The sequence below is a fragment of the Ictidomys tridecemlineatus genome, chromosome 10 (assembly GCF_052094955.1).
Source record: "Ictidomys tridecemlineatus isolate mIctTri1 chromosome 10, mIctTri1.hap1, whole genome shotgun sequence".
Classification (NCBI taxonomy): Eukaryota; Metazoa; Chordata; class Mammalia; order Rodentia; family Sciuridae; genus Ictidomys; species Ictidomys tridecemlineatus.
Genome location: NC_135486.1, coordinates 11,599,346 through 11,625,528, shown reverse-complemented (window position 1 = coordinate 11,625,528; position 26,183 = coordinate 11,599,346). Strand labels below are relative to the sequence as shown.

At 35.3% G+C, this 26,183-nt stretch overlaps 1 protein-coding gene across 3 annotated transcripts in view; it reads right to left on the bottom strand.

Annotated features, from left to right (window-relative positions):
• Ralgps2 (Ral GEF with PH domain and SH3 binding motif 2) overlaps nt 1–26,183 on the bottom strand; it is a 168,687-nt gene that overhangs the window by 5,672 nt on the left and 136,832 nt on the right. For 2 of the 3 annotated variants that reach the window (XM_078022374.1, XM_078022376.1), the window contains 7 exons: nt 25,265–25,416; nt 21,465–21,519; nt 18,083–18,160; nt 16,194–16,299; nt 12,840–12,932; nt 5,113–5,218; nt 2,810–2,901 (listed from right to left, as the gene is read on the bottom strand). In XM_078022374.1, the coding sequence (XP_077878500.1) occupies nt 2,810–2,901; nt 5,113–5,218; nt 12,840–12,932; nt 16,194–16,299; nt 18,083–18,160; nt 21,465–21,519; nt 25,265–25,416 (682 nt within the window). The remainder of the gene's footprint in view (nt 1–2,809; nt 2,902–5,112; nt 5,219–12,839; nt 12,933–16,193; nt 16,300–18,082; nt 18,161–21,464; nt 21,520–25,264; nt 25,417–26,183) is intronic. The other variant, XM_078022375.1, reaches the window with a different exon arrangement.

The following is a 26,183-nucleotide window of genomic DNA, read 5'->3' as shown; positions in this document are numbered from 1 at the left end:
AAAATCACTAAATTAATTTGCTCTTTCAAAAAATTGATATCTAGACAGGAGGAAATGGCAGAAAGGGTATCTTTCTCGGCTCCATGAAAGCCAAGAAAGATGGGGGCTCCACACAGGTGCTTACTGAATGAACTAACTATGGTTCTTACAGGGATGAAATTCCAGACAGGCAGAAAGCCATCATTTTCATTATATGTCACAATCAATTCCTACATGCACATTTAAAAAATCATCACAGATGCTTTTATAACGATTATTAGGAACAGTTTTATGAAATCATTATTAAAATCATTATGACCTTCTTTGTGAAAAGAATAAAATTCATTACACAATTCTGATCTAATACTTTATGATTCTGAAAGATCAATAGGTTTTATAATAATTTACTACTTACAGATTGTACAAAGTCTGAAATTCAATAATTCTCTGAAATGCTTTTCATTTTTAAAAATTAGTTAATGAATTCTACAGTTAAAGGACTAATAAAAGGTTTTTTAAAAAATAACAACAACAAACAAACAAGAAAACAAAACCCCAAACAAAAAACGAATAAACAAATCCACTCAGTCCTGAAAACTGTTTCCAGGTTGCCCTGGCTCTCTGTATACCAGTGATCTCCTCCCTGTCCTTTAACACAGCTCAACAGTTCTCACAGGTCATCTGTCTTTCTTTCTGAAAGCTCTTATACTCAAAACCCTGTGTTTCTTAGATGTACCAGCTTCTGAATGAGAATTCTATGGGAAATATAATCACAACTGAATTATAAATCAAATATAATGCAATGCTCATGTGCTTAAAATGTAAATTCCCAAGTTTGGTTTTAAAAAATCCATAGTAAAGAGTAAAAGTCTCATTTCTTCCTAAATTATCTGTCATTTTAGGTATTTTGCATTTTAATCAGTCTTCTAAAAAGTTTCAAATTTTGCAGGTTCTTTTTGTAAGTTTGCTTCACCCTGATTCTTACAAATGTGGAGCAAAAAAACAACAACAAAATAACAAACCTATTTATGCACATTTGGCTGACTTTGTTAGCAGGAAGGTCTACCAATACACAGTGAAAGAAACTGTGCCTCCATGCTGGCGTGTAAATACTGCCTAGATTAATCTTGGAATCTGAGGGTTATTTTTAATAAACAAGACTTACTACCCTAAGCTACATTTATTTATTTATTTGGTGCCAGAGATAGAACCCAAGGATGCTTAACCACTGAGCCATATCTCCCCAGCCCTTTTTAATATTTTTATTTAGAGACAGGGTCTCAATGAGTTGCTTAGGGCCTCGCTAAGTTGCTGAGGCTGGCTTTGAGCTCATAATCCTCCTGTCTCAGCCTCCCGAGCTGCTGGGATTCCAAGCGTGTGCCACTATGCCTGGCTCCTAAGTTCCATTTAAAGAAAACATGTAGTGTATAAGTTGAATCCTGAAAGGCTTTTGTCTTGGGCAAAAGATCTGTTTCATTCTGTCCCAGATACTAATGTGACAGGCAAGAAAAGAACTTTTGTATTTCATGTACTTTGTGGAGGTTACTAAAATATTAGTCTTTCACAAAGAAGTGAAATAAAACTGAGAGAACAAAGCTCACTCCAACAATACTCATAAAGAATGGACTTAAAAAGTTCATGTTGCAGGTCTACTGCTTTTTACTTATTTGATCTACCTAAGTGATTCAGTATCTCTGAGCCTCAGTTTCTTAAGAGGTAATAACTTGAATCCTAATATCAGAAGGTAAAAAATACTTATAAGCTTTCTCAACTTAGAGTATTATATTATTCAAAATTAGCTACTGATAACATTTACTGTGTTCTTTGGCATTATCAATACCCTAAGTCAATGGTTTTTAAATATATTTAACTGGAGTCTAGTTCTATGAAAGGTATAAAGAAATTTTTGTAATTACATTTACTTGTTATCTACCAATTTGTGATTCAAATCTTAACTCTGCAACACAGTGAGAAAAACAATGTGATAGATTCCTTCTTCTCTGTAGTGAAAGCCTTTCCATTAGACCATCTTTGTTTCAGTAAAACAAAAATATACAATAAAGAGGGATTTTGGTTTCACTGCAACCACAGAAACTACCTCAAGTGGCCATCAATCAAAGATGAATAGGAACAATTTTTGTTAATTTAGAGGCCACCTTGCTCTTGCTCTTCCTAGAGCTGTCCTCTTGCTATGCTTCACAGATGCTAGCTCCCTTCTCTATCTTGAACACTAAGCTGGTTCCAGCTTCAGGGTCTTTGCATGGGCTGGTCCCTTTTCCAGCACTCTGCACTCCCTAATCCTCACATGGATGGTTCCTTCTTGTCATTCATGTCACTATCATCACCTTGGGGGAAGGTCTCACGGATTTAGCTTTGGGTATCTGAAGCTGTCTCTACTCTCTATTTCACACAATTCTATTACATAGTTCTTATGAATTGGAATTTTGCTTTTCGTTTACTTGTTTATTATTTAGCTCCTGACTAAAGTGTAAACTTCACGTTTTGTTGACTATTACTAACAAGAATAAACAAGAATAAAAACACCACCATTTTCACAGTTCATTAAGAAAACAAGTCTACTTCTTTTGGGAACTTTATTTATTTAGGCACTGGGAACTGAACCCAGGGGTACTTCACCACCAATCCGTATCCCAGCCCTTTATATTTTATTTTGAGACAGGGTCTTGTTAAGTTGCTGAGACTGACCTTGATCCTCCCACTTCAGACTCCCAAGCAGCTGGGATTACAGGTGTGCATCACCATGCCTGACTGGACCTCTTTTTATATTCCCAAGTTACAAACTGTTCTGACAATTAAGAAAAAAACTCACCTGTTGTTTGTTACTTTGGCAGGCTGCACTCAGATGCTTAAACCACAGCATTGCATTCATTCTACTGCCAGCTTGAAACTTGTATGAATTCCCTATAATTACCAAAAACAAGTGGAAAGCGATAAGGATTTTACACAGAGTAACTCTTCTAGATATTAAAGAGTGAATTAAACATCACTAGAGTTCTGTTTCAGGATCCTGTTCATTTAATACCTAGTCTCCTACTACAAATAAAAAGAATAGTTCTCTGTGTAACCCATCCAAATGCTATCCTATATTCAGAAAGTCACTGTTTTATAGCTTATAAATAATCTTTAAAATAACATATACATAAAGATGGCTTCTCCAGGTTTGCCTCTGTGGATAGATGATCTAAAATTAGATGTTAATAAGTTTTTGCAGCCAAAGGGCTTCAACCTGTGTTATTTAAAAATACATAAACATTAGCTATTTAACATGATTAAGGATTAATCAGGTAGCATCAACATGGGCTCAGCTTTTAGCCTTGAGTCAACCAGTCATTTATCAGGATCACTGCAGAACTGGAGAGTTCTGCTGGGGGCTCACTGGAAATGTCTAAGATGTCTTTTTTCTCTTTTATGAAATTGGAAATCATTGTGTGGCGTGTCTTCAGGAGTTCCTATGCTGACTAATCAAGGCTGACACACTAAGGGTATTTACATGGCTATATATATTAAGATGAGTAAAGAATAAAATGAGAAAGATACATGTACTAAAGGCTGCTCTGAGTTGAGCTTTGTTTACTTTTCTCACTGATCTAAGTTCTTATTTCACAATTCTTCTGAAGTATACTTTCCTTTATATCTGCCTTCAGTGATTGAGGAACCTGACTAGATTTAAATATTATCCAGCTTTCCTTTGAGATTTTAACACTTAAAAGTTTTCATTTCAGAAGCAACTTCTTCTTCACCCAATGTTTACTAGGTCAGATAACACTGTTTTGATTACTGAATTCAGATACAGACTTAAGGTCAATAGAACAGAACACATCTACAATTAAGCTGGTCACAGCTACAATTTATACCCCAACCCCAATCCCCAGCACAAACATTATGAAAACCTTGGCAATATTAAGTATGCTAAGGAAAACAAAGAATTTCTTAGCAAAATTCAATGATTTTACTCTAAAATATAATTTTATAAATAATGCCTTTGAGATTTTGTGGGGCTGGGGCTTTTAATTGAGAATGTTGACTAGGGAATGCTTATTGTGTAAATCAATCTATTTCCCTCAAAACAAGACATTTTGCTATGATTATTTTTTTTCTGCATCTAAATACAGATTTAATTTTTTACTTAAAACTATAGCATCCAAAAAACAGAATTTCTGTTGATACAAAATACCAACTAAATAAATGCAGGTCAAGATACAGTTGTAAAGTCAACAGAAGTTAACGAGTTCAGTTGTGAATTGCTGGAGTGGAAGATTTTGGCAGATGTGGCGAGTATCTCTCTTCTGGCCTCCTCTGTGGTGCTTGTGGACTAATAATGGTGGCCATTATTAGGGAAGAGCAGCAACCAGGGAAGGAGTCTCCCATGGACCCTGTGGCATTCACTGAAGGGGCAAGAAGAGCCAGGAGGTGTGGAGTGATCTACACAGTCCACCCTCCACTTTTCTCCTCTGCCAGACACAAGAGCTTGTGCCTTTAATCTCAGCTACTCCAGATGCTGAGGTGGGAGGAATGTTAGCTCCAGGCCAGCGTGGGTAATTTAGGGAGACCATCTCTCAAAAAAAAAAAAAAAAAAAGACAAAACAAAACCCAACCCATTTTTACCTCTTCCATTTTATGACATCCAATGGTTAATAGTCGATTGTTGTATTCACAAATGTCTCTGTTTTATAAAGTATCTTAACTGGAAAGGGATTTGAGCCTACAAATTAATTTAAAATAATGAAATAAAGAGTTTTAAAGAAAAACTTTGTCACTTTCAGAACTTGAGAACAACCTCCTACTGGAGGGCTTGGCAGGGGAGCATTGCCTGCAGGGCAATGGCTGACATTTTAAAGTAACAGGGGCTGATATCCTCAGAAGTCCTCCCTCCCTCCCTGGTTATCCCTTTAGGGATTACTTGGGCTTTAATGTTTATGCTTATGTAGTGGGGAAAATAAGCTCTAAAAATATTGGGTTCATTAAAACACATTATGTGACAAAAATACTTCCTAGTAGACAAAAGCCACACCATCACGTCCCCTGTTGAATGGAACACTCAACATTAAACCAGTTTTAGCTCCTCAAGTTAGGTACACAGCATCTTCAACACTAGTCACGCTAACAGTTCACCTTTCTCAGAGTCTGTCAGCAGGAAGAGGTCTGGATGTTCTGGGTCATCAGCCATCATCACCATCCATCCCACCACAGAGACGGTCTTATTTGATGTTGATTTGAACTGAGACAAAAAGATAATTAGTAAAAACAATTAGTAATACTTAGGGCAAAAGTTATGAGACAGAGAGTGTATTTTCAGTTTCTCCTAATGAGAGGTCAGATTTGTGACCTCCTGGTTTGGGGTTGTGGCTCAGTGGTAGAGCACCTGCCTAGCACATGTAAGGCACTGAGTTCGATCCTCAGCACCACATAAAAATAAATAAGTAAAGGTACTGTGTCCATCTACAGCTTAAAAAAAAAATTTGCAATTTCCTGCTGGTCCAGGTCAGCTTGGGCCTTTTCCTAGTAGGCTGCATGTAGGCATGCCCTCTTCAGACAGCCCACTTCTTTTCAGACCTTCCTAGCTTCAGTTTTATTTTCCATTCCCTCAGAGCATGACTTGCCCGAGTTAAAGGATAATCTCATTCATGAACATAAATGAAAAAAACAAAAACAAAAACCAAAAACGCTAGAATATTGTCATATTGACTCTAGCAGTGTGTAAAAAGGCTGCTAAAAGATAACATATAGGGTTGGGGTCCTAGCTCAGTAGGAGAGTGCTTGCTTAGTATGTGTGAGGCACTGGGTTCGATTCTCAGCACCACATATAAATAAATAAAGATCCATTAACAACTAAAAAAAATTAAAGAACATTATATAAAGAGAGTAAAAAAATAAGTTAAACAAATTGGAACAAGGTATTTATAACAAATAACTGTTAACAGATTTGCATCTGGGAAATATAAAGAACTTTCATCAATTAGAGTAAGTAAAGATTTATCCAGGCATTTCACAGAACAAGAAACATGGATAACCAATAAACACTGTTAAGTATATAGGGGCATACAAATTAAAATGATCAGGCAACATTTTATCCATACTGGATTAGCCAAGATTAAAGAGCCTAACAATAAGAAGTATGGTGAAGATATGAACTTCATTCTACTACTGGTGACTGTGACTCTTTTTTTTTTTTTTTTTTAGAGAGAGAGAGAGAGAGAGAGAGAGAGAGAGAATTTTTAATATTTATTTTTTAGTTCTCGGTGGACACAACATCTTTGTTGGTATGTGGTGGTGAGGATCGAACCTGGGCCACACACATGCCAGGCGAGCGCGCTACCACTTGAGCCACATCCCCAGCCCTGACTGTGACTCTTAATCTAGTATATTCTTGTAAAATAACATTTGCATCCCACAGATACATAATCCAGAGAACCTGTGCAAAAAAATATTCACAGCAACAGTTAGAAATAGTAAAGAAATGGAAGTCATTCAAATATTCACTAAAAATTTACCATGTAGTGATAGGTTCACTAGTGATATAATAGAGTGATATCAATAAATCAAGGCAGACTCATAAAATGGAAGACTATTCAGTTGTGAAAACGATTAAAGGACAACTATATGCATCAACAATAACGAATCTCAACAGACAAAAAAGCTTGTGCTTAAGAATGTGTATGTGACCCATTCAAGTACACTTAAAAAATAAAATTAAGTATTGTGTAAGGAAGCAAATCTCTAAGAAAAAACAAGGCAATGAGGAACACAAAATTCAGGACAGTGATGGGCTGTGGGGACAGCTGATGGGGAAGGAAGAGGATGCTAATCTGGGGAGGCTTTGATAGTCTGGTATATTCTGATCCTTAAACTGGGTAGAACTTAAATACATGTTTATTTTATTTACTTTGCTTTAAAATATGTATGTACCTATTTACTTTACAGTATGTATGTTTCACAATGAAAAGAAGTGGGAAAAAGGACTGAACACGGCACATTTGTAACAATATAGTTACTTAAAAAAAAGCTAAAGAAATAAGCTTTAATATTATGAGGAATGAAATTAGCAATACCAAAGAACAGCTGACTTGAGACTCACAATTTATTTCAAAGCAGATAGTAAGATTTTTTTTCCTCTTTCTTTTTTCAGCACTAAGGATTGAAACCAGGGGTGCTTTATCACTGAGCTATATCCCCAATCCTTCTTATTTTTTAATTTTAAGACAGGGTCTGTATTGCTAAGGGCCTCTCCAAATCACTGAGGCTGGCCTTGAACTTGTGATCCTCCTGCCTTAGCCTCCTAAATTGCTGGGATTATAGGCATGGGCCATGGTGAAGTTGCTGGGATTATAGGCTTGGTCCATGGTGCTGGGTGATAATATGGTTTCTAATATTCTTTTCTTATCTCTCAAAAATCTCTGCAATAAGCCCCTCAATATAGAGGGATCAATCTATAAATACAGTGCAATGGCCTTTGACCCCCAGTTGAATCCTATTTTGCTCCCAGGATTCATCATCATTTGGGGTGGGACACCCCAGATCTTTTTTCTATGCATTTACTTTTTTGTGTTATTTTTGCTGCTGGTTTTTAATATACCAATGGGAGTTTGTTTATACTCTGACTTGTGGTTTGTACTCAACTGTAATGGTTCTTTTATTGATCTCACCATAACAATATAAATTTAAGTTTCTGATAACCATGAATCATAGTACATGTTTCCCTATTCCATGGACAATGCAATATTATCAAAAAAGTGACTTCTGCAATTTTTGGTAACTAGTAAGGTTGATTATTTTTTTCCTATCCGTTACCTATCTGTATTTCATCTTATATTTCCCTTTGACATGTTTCTGTTTTATTCTTAATCAGAATGTTTTTTCAAGTGCAGATTTGATTTTAAAAATTTAACCAAACAATATTTTTTCACTCACTACCATGTAGTGATAGGTTCAAACATATCAATGAATTTTCTTAATAATAAATACACTTCCACTAAAAACTATTTTTACATGCGTTTGCTTTCATTTATAAACATTAAAAAATAAAGTCCCTTCTTTCTTCCCAGACATTCTTCCCAAACTTCCTCTGATCCCCATTGACAAAAAATTGTATTTTAGAGAAAGGATTTAACTCCAGGATTCAACCAGAACTACATATACTACAATTAGCTGTCAAATATCTTTTGGTCTAGAATGACTGTCCCCTAACATCTCCTCTACCTGCCTTTTTTTTTTTTTAAAAGAATCCAGGCTGGCTGTCTCATATAATGTCCCACAACCTGAATTTGATTGCTACCAAAACCACTATACAGATTTAATTCAATTTCAATCAAAATCCCAATGACATGACTCATAAAAATAGAAAAAGCAGTCATGAAATTCATCTGGAAAAATAAGAGATCCAGAATAGCTAAAGCAATCCTTAGCAAGAAGAGTGAAGCAGGTGGCATCCCTATACCAGACCTTAAACTACACTACAGTGCTGCAGTAACAAAAATGACATGATATTGGCACCAAAATAGACTTGTAGAACAATGGTACAGAAGAGAGGATACAGAGACAAACCCATATAAATATAGTTATCTCATAGTAGACACAGGGGCCAAAAACATATATTGAAGAAAAGATAACGTCTTCAACAAATGGTGCTGGGAAAACTGGAAACCCATATGCAGCAAAATGAAACTAAACCCCTATCTCTCACCATGCACAAAATGCATCTTAAAGTAGATCAAGGACCTAGGAATTAGACTAAGACCCTGTGCCTAACAGAGAAAAAAGTAGGTCCAAATCCTCATCACATCAGATTAGGGCCTGACTTCTTTAACAAGAGTTCTAAAGCGCAATAAATATAATCAAGAATTAATAAATGGGATGGACTCAAACTAAAAGGATTCTTCTCAGCAAAAGAAACCATCAATGAGGCAAAGAAAGAGCCTACAGAATGGGAACAAATTTTTACCACATGCACATCAGATAGAGTACTAATCTCTACTAATCTCTAGGATATATAAAGAACTCAAAAACTTAACACCAAAAACAAAACAAAAAAACCCAAACAAACAAAAAACAAAACAAAAAACAAAACCCAAATAATCCAATCAATAAATGGGCTTAGGAGCTGAACAGAGACGTCTCAGAAGAAGATATACATTGGATCAACAAATATATGAAAAAATGTTCAACATCTCTAGCAATTAGCGAAATGCAAATCAAAACTACTCTAAGATTCCATATCATTCCAGTCAGAATGGCAGCTATTAAGAATACAAACAATAAGAAGTGTTGGTGAGGATGTGGGGAAAAGATCACACTCTTTGCTTTCATTCATTGCTGGACTGCAAACTGGTGCAACCAATCTGGAAAGCAGTATAGATATTCCTTGGAAAACTTGGAATGGAATCACCATTTGACCCAGCTATCCCACTCCTTGGTTTATACTCAAAGGGCTTACAAATCATCATACTACAGTGGTGCAGTCACATCAATGTTTATAGTGAAAGACCCCCCAGATCCCCCAACCCGGAATGGACCACGCGAGACACTGGATGCAAACCGCAGGAGGGTTTATTCTCACACAGGCGCCCGTGGGTGCACAGCAAAACCTCAGCCGGAGCTTCGGTGACCGGCACACACAGGCTTGGGGGTACAGAGTTTTTATAGGAAGCAGGGGGCAAGGTTTCAGCCTAGCACAGTAACAGTTATTCTATTGGTTTATCTAAGTTCCTCTAGGTCCAGCCCCTTAGGTCACCTGGGGGGTAAACTTGTTTTTTCCACTTTATGTTCTCAGAAAAGAAACCCATAAATTGCATCCTATTCTTTTAGTTCCTGTTTTTACTCTATTTGCTCAAGCTTGGCCTTCCCAGGATTATCTATATGGAACATCTGGTGGTGGCATTGTATAGAGCTTGGAGTGTTACGTGCAGCTGGGAAGTGCTACGTGCAGCTTGTGGGGCTTTAACATGGGGGTTGTACATGGGAACATCCTATAGGGCACAGGGGTTAGAATTCCTAATGTTGGGTTTGGGGCCCTGTAGTCCTTCAATAGCAGCACAATTCACAATAGCTAAACTGTGGAATCAACCTAGATGCTCTTCAATAGATAAATAAATGGGTAAACTGTGGTATCTATACTCAGCATTAAAAGAGAATAAAATCATGGAATTTGCAGGTAAATGGATGGAGTTGGAGAATATCATGCTAATTGAAGTAAGCCAATCCCAAAAAACCAAAGACTGAATGGTTTCTCTGATATGTGGATGCTGATCCATTATGGGGGTTGTGGGGGGGTGGGCATGGGAGGAATGGAGGAACATTGGATAGGACAAAGGGGAGAGAGGAGAAGAGAGGGGACATAGGGGTAGGAAAGATGGTGGAATGAGATAGACATCATTATCCTAAGTACATCTATGAAGACACAAATGGTACAACTTTACTTTGTGTATAAGCAGAGAAATGAAAAATTGTGCTCTATATGTGTAATATGAAATGAAATGCATTCTGCTATCATGTATAAAAAATTAGAATAATAAAACAAAAAAGAAACCAGGCTGGCTGTCTCATACAATGTCCCACAGCCTAAATTTGATTGCTTCCTCATAAAATTCAGGTTAAATATTTTGGCAAGAATATAATATAGTGGTGCTATATATAATAAAGATTTTATCTGTTGCTTATCTATAGCAGATATTTTCATTCAGTTTGTGTTTTAATTTTGTTTGAAATCAGTTCAAAACTGTTTTTTCCTTCATTGTTTTTAGTTCTGTGCCATATCACTCCTAATCCCCAAATTAATACTGAATATAGATGCAGACCTGTCTCTATGCCTTCTATCCTGTTTTGAATAGCTTAAATATTAAATTTTCTGGGTACTCAATTTTATTTTCTTACAATCTGCCATCTTCTAAATTATTTCATATGCATCATTTATTAGAAATCTTATGTAGGGGCTGGGGTTGTAGCTCAGTGGCTGAGCGCTTGCCTCACATCCGTGAAGCACTGGGTTCAATCCTTAGTACCACATACAAAAATATATAAATAAAACAAAGATATTGTGTCCATCTACAGCTAAAAAAAAATAAAAAAAAGAAATCTCATGTAATTAACTTCAAACTATAATAATGGATTAGTATATATTAATATGTATTAAGTGGCAAGGCCAAACAGAAAGCAATGCTTAGCAGATGCACTATATGACAAATTCAGTTATAACTTCTATAATTTAGCTCTGATTAAACCTAAGGAAAACAAAACAAAACTCCACTTTATTTTTGAAAACCTACTTCTTTAAAGTTGTCAACCAACTGAAATTCAACCAACGAGTATCTCGAAGTGCTACCTGCGCTACATTTGAAGACAAATGGCACAATTTAACTACAACCTTTTTTCCTCCCTCTGTATACAGAGTACTAATTAGAGACAATCACTCTGCAAAATGTGCTAATGAAACTAATCAGTGTGACTTTGTAGGGTATGCTAGCATCACTAATATTATTACCGACAACGAACACCATTCTATTAAAAACTCCTTTTATAAAGAATATGCTTTCATTTGTAAACTACATTTGACCATTCAGAAGAGTCAGAACACGAAGTATATTCACAGAATTTGGATCTCCATGATCACTCACTCAGTCCTTTATCTCAATGCAAGAACTATCTGAAGGGCTGGGGTTGTGGCTCAGTGATAGAGCACTTGCCTAGTATTGAAGCACTAGGTTAGATCCTCAGCACTGCATATAGATAAATAAAATAAAGGTCCATTGACGACTAAAAAAATATTTTTAAAAACCTCTCTATTAGGGGAAAAAAAAAGAGCTACCTGAACCACTAGAATAGTAAGCAAAAAGCCACTGCTTAAGACTATCTGATTCTAGGAATTGGTGATGTGGCCCAATGGTAGAGCATGAGCTTAGCTTGCCCCAGGCCTCAGGTTCAATGACCATCACCAACAGCAAAACACACACATAGCCCCTACAATGTGTTATTTATGGAAACACAAATTATAACATCCTTAAGAAAAGCAAGACACGAAACTTAGGAAAGCGGCATGTTAGTGGGAATGCATGATAAGGAAGGCAATGCAATCTCATAGCACCTCCTACATCCATTTAAACCCAAACTGCCCTTTTCTATACTTTTGGTTTGATTAAGGGCTAAAACTGTGAGGATAAAGAAGAACACCTCTGATTCACACAGTATCATTTGCGAAATTAATAAGTTTTCTTTAGTGGCTTGTCTTTCCTCGGTAGGGTAAAACAATTCCCCTTTCCAAAACACATGATTAAGAAATAAAACTTCTCTCAACGGGACTTTATTTATGTAACATGAGAAACTGTCTCCCTTTCAAAGACTGTATCATTGGCATATAACACAAAACAGCATACAAAAGGGATTTACAGGGAGATTCTACCTTGAGAAGAGAGCACAGAGGAGCTTCTGTCAAGTGACATGGAGCACAGGAAAACAGAACTTAGACCACTGTATCCAAGACTGAGATGGAAAGAACTTTAGATGTTGGTCCTAGATTTTCACATTTTACTCGAGGAAATGAGACTACAACTAAACCACAATCTCAGAGGTGAGTAAGCTTTCATGCCAAGATAGATATTCGTAATGTGCAGTTTGATACTTGCAATGGAAAAATGGTATTCAAAAAAGAAACTACACCCCAAAGAGGTTACTCCAAGATGTTCCCTTGGTATGCTGTAAGGAAAAATAATTCCATTACAGTATTCACACCAGAAGTAAGTATAAGAACTTCTGGGTTAGAACAAAAAATTCTTGCAACTTTTTAGGTCTATTTTCTTTATAATCACGAAAAGGTCTATAAAACAATGCTAAAAATTTAGAAGAATACTCACATGTTTTCTTTCTGTAGCCTTCAGAGATTTGGCAGCATAGTAAAAAAGTTGTGTTCCACACAAGGCTGCCCAGTATTTTGTCCAAGATGCTACCTAGAGAGAATAACACACAAATATACTATTAAAATATTATGACTTCTTGGGCTGAGGATGTGGCTCAAGTGGTAGTGCGCTCGCCTGGCATGCGTGTGGCCCGGGTTTGATCCTCAGCACCACATACAAACAAAGATGTTGTGTCTGCCGAGAACTAAAAAATACATATTAAAATTCTCTCTCTCTCTCTCTCTCTCTCTCTCTAAAAAAAAAAAATATTATGACTTCTCAGTTTCTTCACTTTCCTTAGTGCCCATGATCCACTCTTCACTTCAACCACATAGTCCTCGCCTCAGAGTTGAGTGGTAGCAGTTCTGAAATCATTGTCTCAAATAATTCTATCACTTTCAGCTCATATACTCTCATTCATGTTTTCTTAAATATTTTTTTCTTTTGATGGTACTGGGGATTGAACCCAGGTCTTTGTGCATGCCAGGCAAGTGCTCTACAACTAAGCTCCATTCCCAGCCATCAGTTAATTCTTGATCTCGTCAAGAATCCTGTCTCATACTGCCACTGCCTCCTTGCTGCCACACATCCTCCCCATTTCTTCATGTAGGCTATAATTCCATGGTTTAGCACCACAGCCAGTTCCCACCAGCATTTTAAGTCCTCAGCCCCTCTATCCCGATAAAACCCTAACCCCTAGTCAAATCCACCCATTTAAGTATTTGGCACCATATCATAGTAGCTAAATATTATTGAAGAAATAACATGATTATGCCAAGTGATAAAATTAGGATTGCCATTTTCCTTTTCCCAATCTAGTCAACATACTCTTTACCTTCTCCTCAAAATTTTAACCCTAATCTCCCTCCATGTCATGACACACTTCCTGGAGGTGAGAACCACCTCACATTCCCAGTGTGAATTCCTTACACCTGTTTTGTAGATCCATATATTCAGCCTTTGTTCTTGCTACAACAGACTGTTAAGCCGGTTCTATGTAAAGACAAACTCAGCTTTCTTCTTGTGCCCTTGATTCTCACTAGCCTCATTTTCAGGTCTGCTTTTGCCATAATATGGCTGCTCTCCACTGCATCTCCTCCTCCACCATCATCATACAAAAGAATTTCTACCTTAAAAGTCCCTCCTGTCTCCCAGGACTTCACCCTCTTGACACCACATAATTTCTTTGCTCCTTTTCACAGCATTACTTATTTCAGGGTATGTCTAATTCCCTGTCCCTACTTCTAATTCGTCTATTTTCTACTTCATTTGGCTTTTAGGCTGTTGGGGTCACTGGCTGCTGACATCCTACCAAAGGCTTTGTCCTTATCACAGTCAATCTCCTAGAGCAAGTATGCCTATAATTTCATGGTCTGGCTGTATATCCAGGCCCTTTCAGCTGACCGATCTTCCTGCTTGAAGTACTTTAACTGTCAGGTTTCTGGGATGAGTTTCTTTGTTTTCCTTTAGTCTTCCTATCACAGACTTTTGATGCCACAGAGCTTTTCAGTGCTTTTTCTCTTCCTCAGTGATACTTTCTTCTTAGATAATCTATCTCATCTAGCTGCATACCTCCAATACTATCTGTATGCTAATGACTTCCAAATTATTATTTCTGGCCACCATCCCTCTACAGAACTCATCAACTGTACTTTTTTTTAAAGCTAAACAGACAGTTCAACTTGAATGTTTAATAAACATGTCAAATGGAACTTGGCCAAGAATTAGCTGGCCCCTTCATAGAAAAAATGTTACCAACATCCACCTTCATCAGGTCCCAAATCCAGAAGTCACCTTCATTTCCATGTAACATCACCAAACAGCTCTGGCCTGACTTCCTGCACTTTTTTAAATATATTTTTTAGTTGTTGATGTACCTTTATTTAATTTTTAAAAATTTATTTATATGTGGTGCTAAGGATTGAACCCAGGGCCTCACACATGCCAGGCAAGCGCTCTGCCACTAAGCCCCAGCCCCAGCCCCAGCCCTGCTCCTGCACTTTTTAAAAAAATTTAATTTATTTTTTTTCAGTTGTACATGGACACAATACCTTTATTTTATTTGTTTTTATTTTTATGTGGTGCCGGGAATCAAATCCAGTAAAGTGCTCTACCACTGAGCCACAATCCCAGCACCCCCATCTCCTGCACTTTTAATGCATCAATCACACAGGCCTACTTGTCTCTAGGTTTAACTGCACCAGGCTACTCACCTTCTCCACAGATCTTGGCCAAATGCCCTCCTACCACACCATCATCATTCTGTACCCCATGGCCTTATTTTAAGGGCTTATACTGTTTCTCCTTACTGGAACTAATCTCCAGGAGGCATTCATTGCCCTATTTGTAGCTTCTGGCACAAGAGCAAGAGTGCCTGAAGCTACAAATCTGACACTCTATTCTGAACTCACTGGATGGTCTAGTGCAGCTTCCTGATTCTGTGTGTCTTGGTTTATTGTGATAAAAGCAGTGAAATAAGATTATTTAGATGGAAACCATTTTTATATTTGAAGAAACTTTTATATTTTCAAAAGCTTTTAAATATGATAACATGTCCAAGGTTTTATATTGCAAATTAGATAAGCTATAATGTTATTTGAGAAAAGAAAAAGAGCTCTTTTTTGTAGTCAAGCTACTATGCTGATGTCAGGAAAGAATAAACTTCTTTGCTATAGATAAAAAGCTTTGTTCCACTAAGCTTTTTTTCCCTCACTATAGTTATAGTTTGGAAAACATTTACTATCTGAGTTATATTTTGTAAGAAAACAAGTATGCATTAAAGAGATTAAAATAAAGTGTTGAAATAAAATTGGTCAATTTCCATTTTTTAGGGTTGTTATTATTTTCTATTTTCCTAAACATATTACTCTAGTATTATTCCTTTTTTTAAAAAAAATATTTTTTAGTTATACATGGACACAATATCTTTATTTTATTTATTTTTTTTGTGGTGCTGAGGATTGAACCCAGTGCCTCAGATGTGCAAGACATGCGCTCTGCCACTGAGCCACAACCCCAGCCCTCTAGTACTTCTTAATGATATACTTTCAGAGTTATCTAAGTTTTGTTTAAGAATTACACTAAAAGGTAGAGAGAAGTACAGTAGTATCTTGATTTAAGCACCATTAACATATAATTAACCTGAAATCTGCACGACAGGTGTTGAGGAATATGGTGGGGAAAATGTGTATTTTAGTTTACTTCAGGTCTACTACATACTCGATTCTTTTTTAACTATTTAGTACTTCTCAGCATTTTATGCATTTGCACATTTTTAGAGATGTGTTAAAATATAACATAATGAAATCTTACTGTTGGCTTTTTGCCTTCTTTTAACAAAGTTTTTCTCCTGAGAACACCTTGAATAGTAACAGCTCCTGGATACAAATGTACTGCCAAATCTTCAGACTCTGCAGAACTGTAATAATGAAATGAAAAAAAGAACAAGTAAGAGCTTTTGTCGATAGTAGTCATTTATTAGGTACTTAAATAAAACAAAATTATTATTAATTTAAAACTTTGCTGCTTTATTCAGAGTCGAGATGACACAATTTTAAAGGTTTATTAATCCAAAATTTATAAGCTGCCACAAAAGTTAATCATAAAGTTACTAAAGTCAGCAGATAGCTAAACACACAAACACACTATTACATATTTGAACAAGTATAACTGAGAAAGAATGCAGGAATTCACTTTAATAAAGATTACATTAAGAATTTAAGGTTTTTCTTCTTTTTATCATGCAACACTGCATCACTGTTGTAATTTTATTTTCCTGATTAGAAATTTTAAGTCCTGGTAAGAAAGATGAAGATTCTATTTGTTAGAAGTCTTTAAATATATAAACTAAAAATTAAAAAGAGCAGAAGCTCAAAAGAGGAAAAGAGAAGATTCATGCTTAATTCTAAAATAAAAAAGGCAAAAATCACATTTAAAAATGGTTTCTACAATACATTTGAATATCTATCTATCTATCTATCTATCCATCCATCCATCCAACTGGGGCTTGAACCCAGGGGTGCTCTACCACTGAGCTATTTCCCTAGCCCCCTTTTTATATTTTGAGACATGGTCTTGCTAAGTTGCTCAGGCTGGTGTTAAACTTGCAATCCTTTCACCTCAGCCTCCCAAGTCACTGGGATTGCAGATATATGCTTTTAATACCTGGCTTTTAATGACACTTAAATGTTGCCAATGCATAAGTGGTTTTTGATTATGGTCTAACAGCTCTCCAAGAAAAGAACAACCCCAACTCCAGACTTCCTTTTCATAAATCTTTTTAAAAATGATCACAAAATAATTCAACATTTAAATATCTTTCTTCAACTGATTCAAGATACCACATATAAAGAATTGAGTTCTACATGAATCAAATAAGATGTACACACTGATAAAAATGTCATTGGTGATTTGATATTAGATGCAGAATTACTACAACAACAAAGAAAACAGAAGTTTTCCAGTTTATTCCTTTATGATTATTTAGGTGTCTTCAAAGTGACTTAAAAACCCTAGAAGCCAGCAGAAACTTCAGGCTAGAGTACTTATATTCAAGGAAGATTAGATTCTATTGAATTGACCTAAAGCTTGCTATCTTGCTGTATTCTGGATTGGTTGATTACCCATCATAACTCACCCCCATATCCCAATCACTGGCCCATCCTTAGTTGTTTCCATAGCTAATATGGGCAGAAAGAGGCCCAGTTTAGCTAAATGAAGACCTAAATGAATATGAGTTGAAATACACAGATAGTATTTAGTGAAACAGACGTGTTTAAATTCAAGTTCTGTGGTTTATCTGAAAAAAAAATTCTTAAAAAAGACAATCAAATGTAAAATTATTAGCAAAGTAAATGTTTTGATTGTAGCTGAAGAATAACAAGCAGATTTTTTAAATTGCTCATCCAATAGCTAGTAGCATTATAAAGACCTGTGCAGTTAAAAGGTTATCAACTGGGAAACAATTTAGAAAAATGTGACATAAAGATGCAAGTTTTAGCAATTAGCTCTGTGGATCAGAAAGAATGGTTTAAATTTATCTCTACATTCAATCTTAAAAAGAAAGTTTTCATGGGCAATTTGTTTAGCTTGAAAACCAATTAGTTGAGAAAGAACAGAAATAATGTCAGACCACACCCATGTATGCCAATCACCAACACCAGAGGGGATTTCTGTGACCCCTAGGTACAGGGGAATTGTACCTGCTGGCCTTCACGTGGCTTCGATAGCCATTTCGTGCCACTCTTGTCACCGGGCCGAGAGAATGGTATAATCTGTTCCTGTTGGATTCCATTATAAATTGTATGTATTATATATACTTTCATTCACATAATCATCAACATCTAGAATAGTATAATAGCTTGTTCATGTAATACAGCTTTCTAAAACTTGCAAGGCTTTCTAAATCTTGCAAGAGGACAGTATATGATTATTCCTCTTTCTTTTTTAAAGTAGGCAGCATGATTTTTTAAAACAATTTACTGACTCTAGAAATACATATTATACATTTATATATACATTCACTTTTGCAAATCTGCCAACCAAAAGAATTAAAAATAGCCAAATAATATAAAAACTTGAACAATGTTCCATAAATCCTTATTTCTATTCTACTTCTTGGATTTCAGTTTAAATATGATGCCCAGATTTATTTATATAATTCATATTTATTACATGTCCCTATGAAGACACCTAAAAGCAATGTGGCTTGCAAACTTAAAACTAATAGGAAAATCTCTTTATTCTTGATAGTAAATCAAATAAAAAAAGAAAGGAGACAAACTGAAGAATAAATATATTATTCTTATTATTTTAGTTCTACATCAATTGACAAAGTCAATAAATGACAAAAAAAGAATGAGCTAGTGTTTACCCCAAATGCCACCTCATACTTAACAAAGGAAATAAATACAAACACATTGAAACACTGATACTACTCTGCCTGGGAAAAGCTATAAGCAGCATTAATGACAAATGATATTTAAAATAAAAGACAATGTTTTAGTATCTTAAGCAACAACATATTTGATGTCTCTATAGGAAATAAGAACAGAAAATGATTCTAAAATTCAGGGTACTGTTTTCAAGTTCCCTATCCACACATAATGTTTTAAATTTTATTTCTATATTCACTTATTATTTCATGACCGAATTTTGCTGGGCAGCACCCATTTTACAGTTACAAAATGCTCCAAGAGCCACTAATTTAACTCATTAAGTTCCATTTTTTCTCTATTTCAGTGAAATTGATACAAGTGCATTAAACAATGTTAGAAATAATAATCTAGATCTTATATATATATATTATTATAATCTAATTATATTCTTCTTGTTATAATTATGCAATTGTATCATATACTATATTTAAGTTTCCATTGGTATTTCACATCTGGGACAATGGGACAAAAGGAGTTAAAACTGTCACTTTTTTTTTTTTTTTTAGCTGCACCTTTTTTTTTTTTTTTTAAATTTTTTAATTTAGAGACAGGGTCTTACTAAGTTGCTTAGTGCCTCATTTTTGCTGAGGCTGGCTTTGAACTCGTGATCCTCCTGCCTCAGCCTCCCAAGCCACTGGGATTACAGGTGTGTGCTGCCATGTCCAGCTTAGCTGCACATTTTTGCAAAGGAAAACATGTATTGTAAATGATAAAATGTTTTGAGATGTGAAGATAACACCATTAAGTACTGTATTCATACGTAACCTGCTGGGATGAGAAGGGTTTAGTAACACCATCACCCTAGGGTACTCACTTATAACTCAAACAATGTTTTAAGAAACAATTTTCTTACTCATTTACCTTTTTTTTGGTACTGGGGATTGAACCCAGGGATGCTTAATCACTAAGCCACACACCCAGTAACACCTCCCCCCAACTTTTTTTGTATTTTTATCTATAGACAAGGTCTCGCTGAGTTCCTTAGTGCCTTGCTAAGTGCTGAGGCTGGCTGTGAACTCATGATCCTCTGTCTCAGCCTCCTCAGCTGCTGGGATTATAGGCTTGTGTCACCATGCCTGGCTTACTCAGTACTTTTTATCTAAAAATTAATAATACACTTTATAATCAAGATACTCTTTCTAGAGGGAAAGACAATTTGTACAAATTCAGAGAGCATACCAAGGGCAACTCTTGTGTTTTTGCCATTTCTGACAAACCCAAATTTAGAGAATGAAAGTAAAAGTGGGAAGAGAAACAATACAAAAAAACAAACTGTTAAGAATTCCCAAAATAGGGTTGTGGTTGTGGTTGTGGCTCAGTGGTAGAGCACTCGCCTAGCATGTGCGAGGCCCTCGGTTTGATCCTCAGCACCACATAAAAATAAATAAATAAATAAATAAAATAAAGGTATTATTGTGTTCAACTACAACTAAAAAATAAATATTTTAAAAAAAAGAATTCCCAAATTAGAACACAACTTGGGAACACTATAATTAGAGAAGAAAAGATTAACAAGTATTTTGAAATATAGGGCTTATAAGTAAAATCTTATCATGTAATAATGAGAAATCTTTATGAAGTTATCAGGAACAAGGATCTAATTTCCCAAATAAAAAACCTGAAATTAATCAATTCAAATTTAATTTGTTTTCTATGAAAAAGACACTGGTAGGGAATTAAATAAGTAAACACATAAAGGTATTTTTTTTTAAAAAAAGTATAATAATACGAATATCCCTAAAGAAATATTTAATATTTTCAATTCCAGTTTTCCTGTGATAGTAACATACAATTTAAATGTTGCTTAGAAATTTACTGCGTAGTTTATATACAAAATAGAGACTTTGAGTCTGACAATGGTAATACTGAAGTGGTCAGATATATGTAAGAATCCTGAACTATTAAACTGTCTGGCAACATTCTCAGGGAAATCTTGTATTTAAAGTTCAACACAACATATTTACTCCACATAGATGACAGTTTTTATAGCTTAAAGCAACAAGGAAAGGAGGGAGCTCAGCTGATATTGCAGTACCAAATACTATATAGACTCTGTACTCTCTAAAATTTTGAACTTAAACTTCAAGCTGTTTTATATATAGTACAATTTAAAATTTACCAAGTCAATGTGCCCTTGACAAAGTGAATAAAGTTGACCATTACACTAAATGCCTTAGTATTTCTTAAAATTACACAGACTTAATTAAGGAAATAATTTTATTTTTGAATGTGCAAGTGAATATATGAGTAGATAACTATAATTGGTTATTATTGAAATTTTATTATTATTAAAAACTATTACAATATTAAATGTATTTAATATTCAAATATGTCTAAAGATACCAATAAACATGTAAAACTATCAACAATCAATCTCATTACTTACAATTTCAGACTTAAATATCAACTTCTTGTTTCTTTTACCAACAAGCAACTTAAATAGTCCTTTAGGGATATTCATATTATTATATTTAAAAAAAAATACCTTTATTTTGTTTAAGTATGTGGTGCTGAGTATCGAACCCAGTGGCTCACATGTGTAAGGCAAGCGCTCTACTGCTGAGCCACAAATGCAGCCCCATATTATCATATTATTTAAGATAGTCTAAATAAATTCAAAGCAGTTCAAATGGACATTTACTTTTACCTTTCAAAAGCAGGCCAAGAGGTCTCTTCACTTAGTTCAGAACCATCACTACTACCTAAAATCAAAAGTTATTCTATTATTCAAACATCAGAATTACTTTCCAAACTTGGATTTTTATTTAAAAAATAAAATTCTCTGTGCTTATAAAACAACAATCACATTGTGGGTAAACATCCACATAGTAATTCTTTATTCTAATATTACAGCTACTAGATTTATTTTGCAACCTATTAGAATGCAGTTGACAAGACTACCTAAAATAACAAAATAGCATAATATATTTTTGCATACCTACTTATAGTTCAAATTCCTATGTTAAGAAACAAATTTCTCTACATCAGAGAATGCAGAGGACAAAATTTTTCTTACAAGTCTGTTGTAAGTTAGGACCAATATAATCATAAAATCCTAAAAAGTTCAGGGCATACTTATTTCTTTTTGTAACAAAACTCATACCACCCAAAGGATAAAAAGCTTAATGAAATTAATTTCTTTGTCTTTAGAAACAAGGTTGAAGATAACAGTATTGCTAAATTAAAAATAAAAACAAAAAGTTGCTGCTGTAACAATGTAACAATTTCCTCTTTAGCCAGAATATTTGTTAAAATGGTATTCAAATAGAAACTTTAAAATTAGTTGGAAAAAAACTTGAAAGGGAATGAATCTGAAGAATCCACAATAGCTTAGATTGATTTAAAAGTAATTTTAATTTTGACTCTGAATAAAGTTAAGATGATTAATATGGCAAGTTGAGTAGTCCATCAAACTTACAAGCAAGGTTCCACAAGAGACTTAAACTCTCATATTTGGTTATGTGTTAATTACGTATCATTTTTGGATGAATTGAGATAAAGGTCACTGTGGCAAGCCATTCTCACACGTGATTGGTCTACCTCCCTGACTGGTTGTGAGGCGCTCAGACCAGCTGTGTCAGAGCCTTCCCCACCCTTTCTAGGTTCGAGGGCTTGTCCGTGTGGGGGTGTGACTGACCATTGACCTGGAAACCAATCACTGACCCTGACCTTGGAATGCTGTCCCCCTCGACCTTCATTGGATGGAATTTTCCCCTGAATTTTTTGTTCCCCAACAAAAGCCCACTCTCTGGCGTGCTTCTTCCTCTCTCCTGCTGGTCTCTTGTGTAAACCCCGCTTTAGCCAGGTGGCTTGAGGCAGGAGCCGGGAGAAGCCGTCTCTTAGCTGGGCAAGAAAAAGGTAAATTGAGTTTCATGTGTCTTTATTTTGATCTCATTAGTTAACTTCTATGTTTGGAACCTCTAGTATGAAGCTAGTGTGCTGGTCGTGCGGCAGAGGTCACTAAACAAATTTCTATATCATGTGGCTAAGATGAGAAATCAGAGGTAACATGGTGGAGGTGATGGTGGAATCTTGTAGATTAATTTTTGATTTACAGCATTATGTAGTCAAGATTGAAAACTTTTAAACATAATTAGTATGGCTTATTTGTAGAAAATGTAAGCTTTTCCAGAAGCATAAAGCTCAGAGTGAATCAGTTTCCCTTAGCTAAACAAGAATATTTAGGTTATCCAGGACACATACACCACATTAGAGAAGGTTTGAGGCTGTTGTCTCCGCACTGGTATAGACTATTATTGCATATAAAATTTACAACTAAAATCTCCACTTTTTTGTATGCCTATTAATACCTATTATGGTAACAGACTTACTCCTTTTGATGTTAAAGCTAAAGATTTTGATTTAAAAAAGAAAATTTTTGGAAGAAAAATGCCCATATAACTTTAATTTACAAACAAGAATGGAATTTTTTTTAATGTTTAGCTACTTAACAATCTTGGAAGAACTAAAATTAAAAAATTAAAAAAAATCCCATAAAGGCAAAAAGAGAGTCTGATGGGGAAAAAGTCAAATAGTATGTATCTGACAGGAGTAATTTTAAAAATTATTTTTTTGCTTTATGGGGCATACTGAACTCTAGCTTTTATGTACAAAAAAAATCTTTTTTTCCAAAAGTATTTTGTGTATTATTTTTTAGATTGAGGTTTATATTTATACATGAGCAACTTAGAACATTAATAAGGAGATATTTCAGGTGCTAAAACTGTCTTTTATTAAAAAATTTTTGTCATTTAATTAGTAGCATTAATCAAAAAGGGAACATTGGATAAACAAGTGGTGAATGGTGCTGGAGAGCTCTGAAGCAATTTCCTTTTCAGAGCTTGGAACTTTGAAGGACTAAGGAAGTCATGATGTGCAAGAAAATGAATCTCCATCTGCATCTTTCTATTGGCTTTTCATGAATAATGAGATGATCATATTAACAATAACAGGCTGAGCCCTCAAGCAACCTGGTAGCTAATCAGAGAGAAAGACATTTTCCCCTTTTATTACTTTTTAAAAATAGTAACAACATAGTATGGGTACATTTTCTAATTATGAAAAAAGAATGTTCAGTTAGAGGATTCAGAAGATCAACAAATGTTTAGGAAATAAAAACAAACCAGACCTTCTTTAACCTCACATCATTTCCCAATGTGGTCCCCATTTCCTGGGGTCCTTCAGAATAGCTGTTTCCTTATCTCTCATTTTCAAATCTACTCCAACCATGGTTTTGCCTCCACTTTCTATGAAGCAGTTCTCTTGTAGGTTGCCAATGCCTTTATCTTGATGAATCCCCCTGGTCAAGTCCCCTTTCTCATGTGCTATTTTGTAGGTGTGGAATGTCCCCAAAGGTACATATATTAAGTCTTGGTCTCCATTAGGCATTATTGGGAGGTGATACAGCCTTTAGGAGGTGGAGACTAGTGGGAGGTCTTCAGGTCACTTGGGGGCATGCCCTGAAGGCAGACTGTGGGACCCTGGTCTCCTTTACTTCTGGCCATGAGGTGAATGGTTTTGTCTTGTAAAGTGTTTCTGCCATTATGTGATGCCTTGCAACAGGCCCAAAACAACAGGGTCAATAGATCATGGACTGAAATCTCCCATGCTGTGAGTCAAAATATACCTTTCTCTTTAGAAGTTGATATATCTCAAGTATTTGTATAGTGACAGAAAGCTCACTATCATCACCATCTTAGTTCTCCTTTTTGCTTTGGATATTTGCTACATTTAGCACTTGCCTCTTCTGTGAGACACTTTTTTTCCATGCTTCATTGATCTCCCCTTCATAGTTTCCTTTGACAGTTAATTTTTCATTAAAAAAACAATTAACTTAACCTCCTAATGTAAGAGTGTTCTTATTTATACTCTCTCCCTGGGTGAACTCAACAAGTTTCATGGCTTAAAATACTGTATATACACTAACTCTCATACTTCTATCACCAGAAACAACATTACTACTACTGAGCTCCAGATGTGTAGTTCAACAACCTGACACTACACGAACTAAACATGTCCCAAATCATTCATGATTCCCCCAAATGGGCCATGCTACACAAGCACCTCACTACCTACAAATGATTGCTCTTCCAGTCTTCTCTACCTTAGTAAGAGCACCAACATCTAAGCAGTTGCTTAATTTGAATAACTTGGAATCATCTTAATTTTACCCTCATCTTCATTCCCAAACACAAACTGCATGCAGTTCACCAATCCAGCCAGTTATGTTCTTTTCCCACCAGTGTTCAAATACGTCCTCTTCTGGACTAAAACAGTACTTTAAAAACCATCACAAATTATATGGCCTTTATCCTGTATATAATTGCTACCTTTTTTTTAAAAAATCAAATTTTCTCTACTTATGGTAGTGTTAATGAATTTTATTACAGCTAAATTTTATTTAAATTCTCATTTAGAGAATAAACCTTTTAGAGAAATATTTCTTACCTATTGATATTCCACTAGAAAGAGTAGAACTTTCAGCTTGGCCTCGAGATGGTGCATGGGGCTCCATGACACTATCATCTAACAGATGTCTTGGCCCTGCATTTGGGAACGTTGCACTCTTAAATTCTGCTGTGTTCATTTTATGGATGAAACTGGAAACAAAGAGAAAAATTTTCACAACTTTTACTAGGTTACCATTCCAGGATATAAAAAATATTTTTATGTAAAGATTCAGGACATTCAAGACTTACCCATTATCCTGAACTTATTTCTGAACTCTCATAGTAATGAACATAGATACTACCACAAAAGCTACAAACTAACAGTTTAGGAAAAATTTTCTTTTTAGGAAACCTAGACATATCTACCTATATAATTAGAACATACTTCAATTCCATCTTGAGCCTAAGGTACATTAAACTGTTAAACATTTTTAGGGAAAAGTTATTCAATTTTCACAAAAACCATGGCAGAGGTGAACATGGTCCCCTTTTTTGAAAAACAATATTGCAAAACGAATGAAGTCAAAGAAAAAATTATTTTCCCTTTGTGTGTATTTAGGAATAATTTTTTAGACCTTATTATTTATTTTAGTTAAGACAAAACAAGAACTGTTTTGATACAAAGATTATGATTTAATGGTACACTCCTATCTCAGTTTTATTTATGATGGCTCTTTGTAATGATCATTCATCTCCTTCAAATATGCAGGGACTGGGGGCTGGGGCAGTAGCTCAGTGGTATAGTGCCTGCCTCGAATGAGTGAGGCACTGGGTTCGATCCTCAGCACCACATAAAAATAAATAAATAAGATATAATGTCCATCTACAACTAAAAAAAATATTAAAAAAATATAGGGACTGTTGAGGACAGATAATTTCCAAACTCAGGTAACGGAAGAAATAAATTATTTTAGATA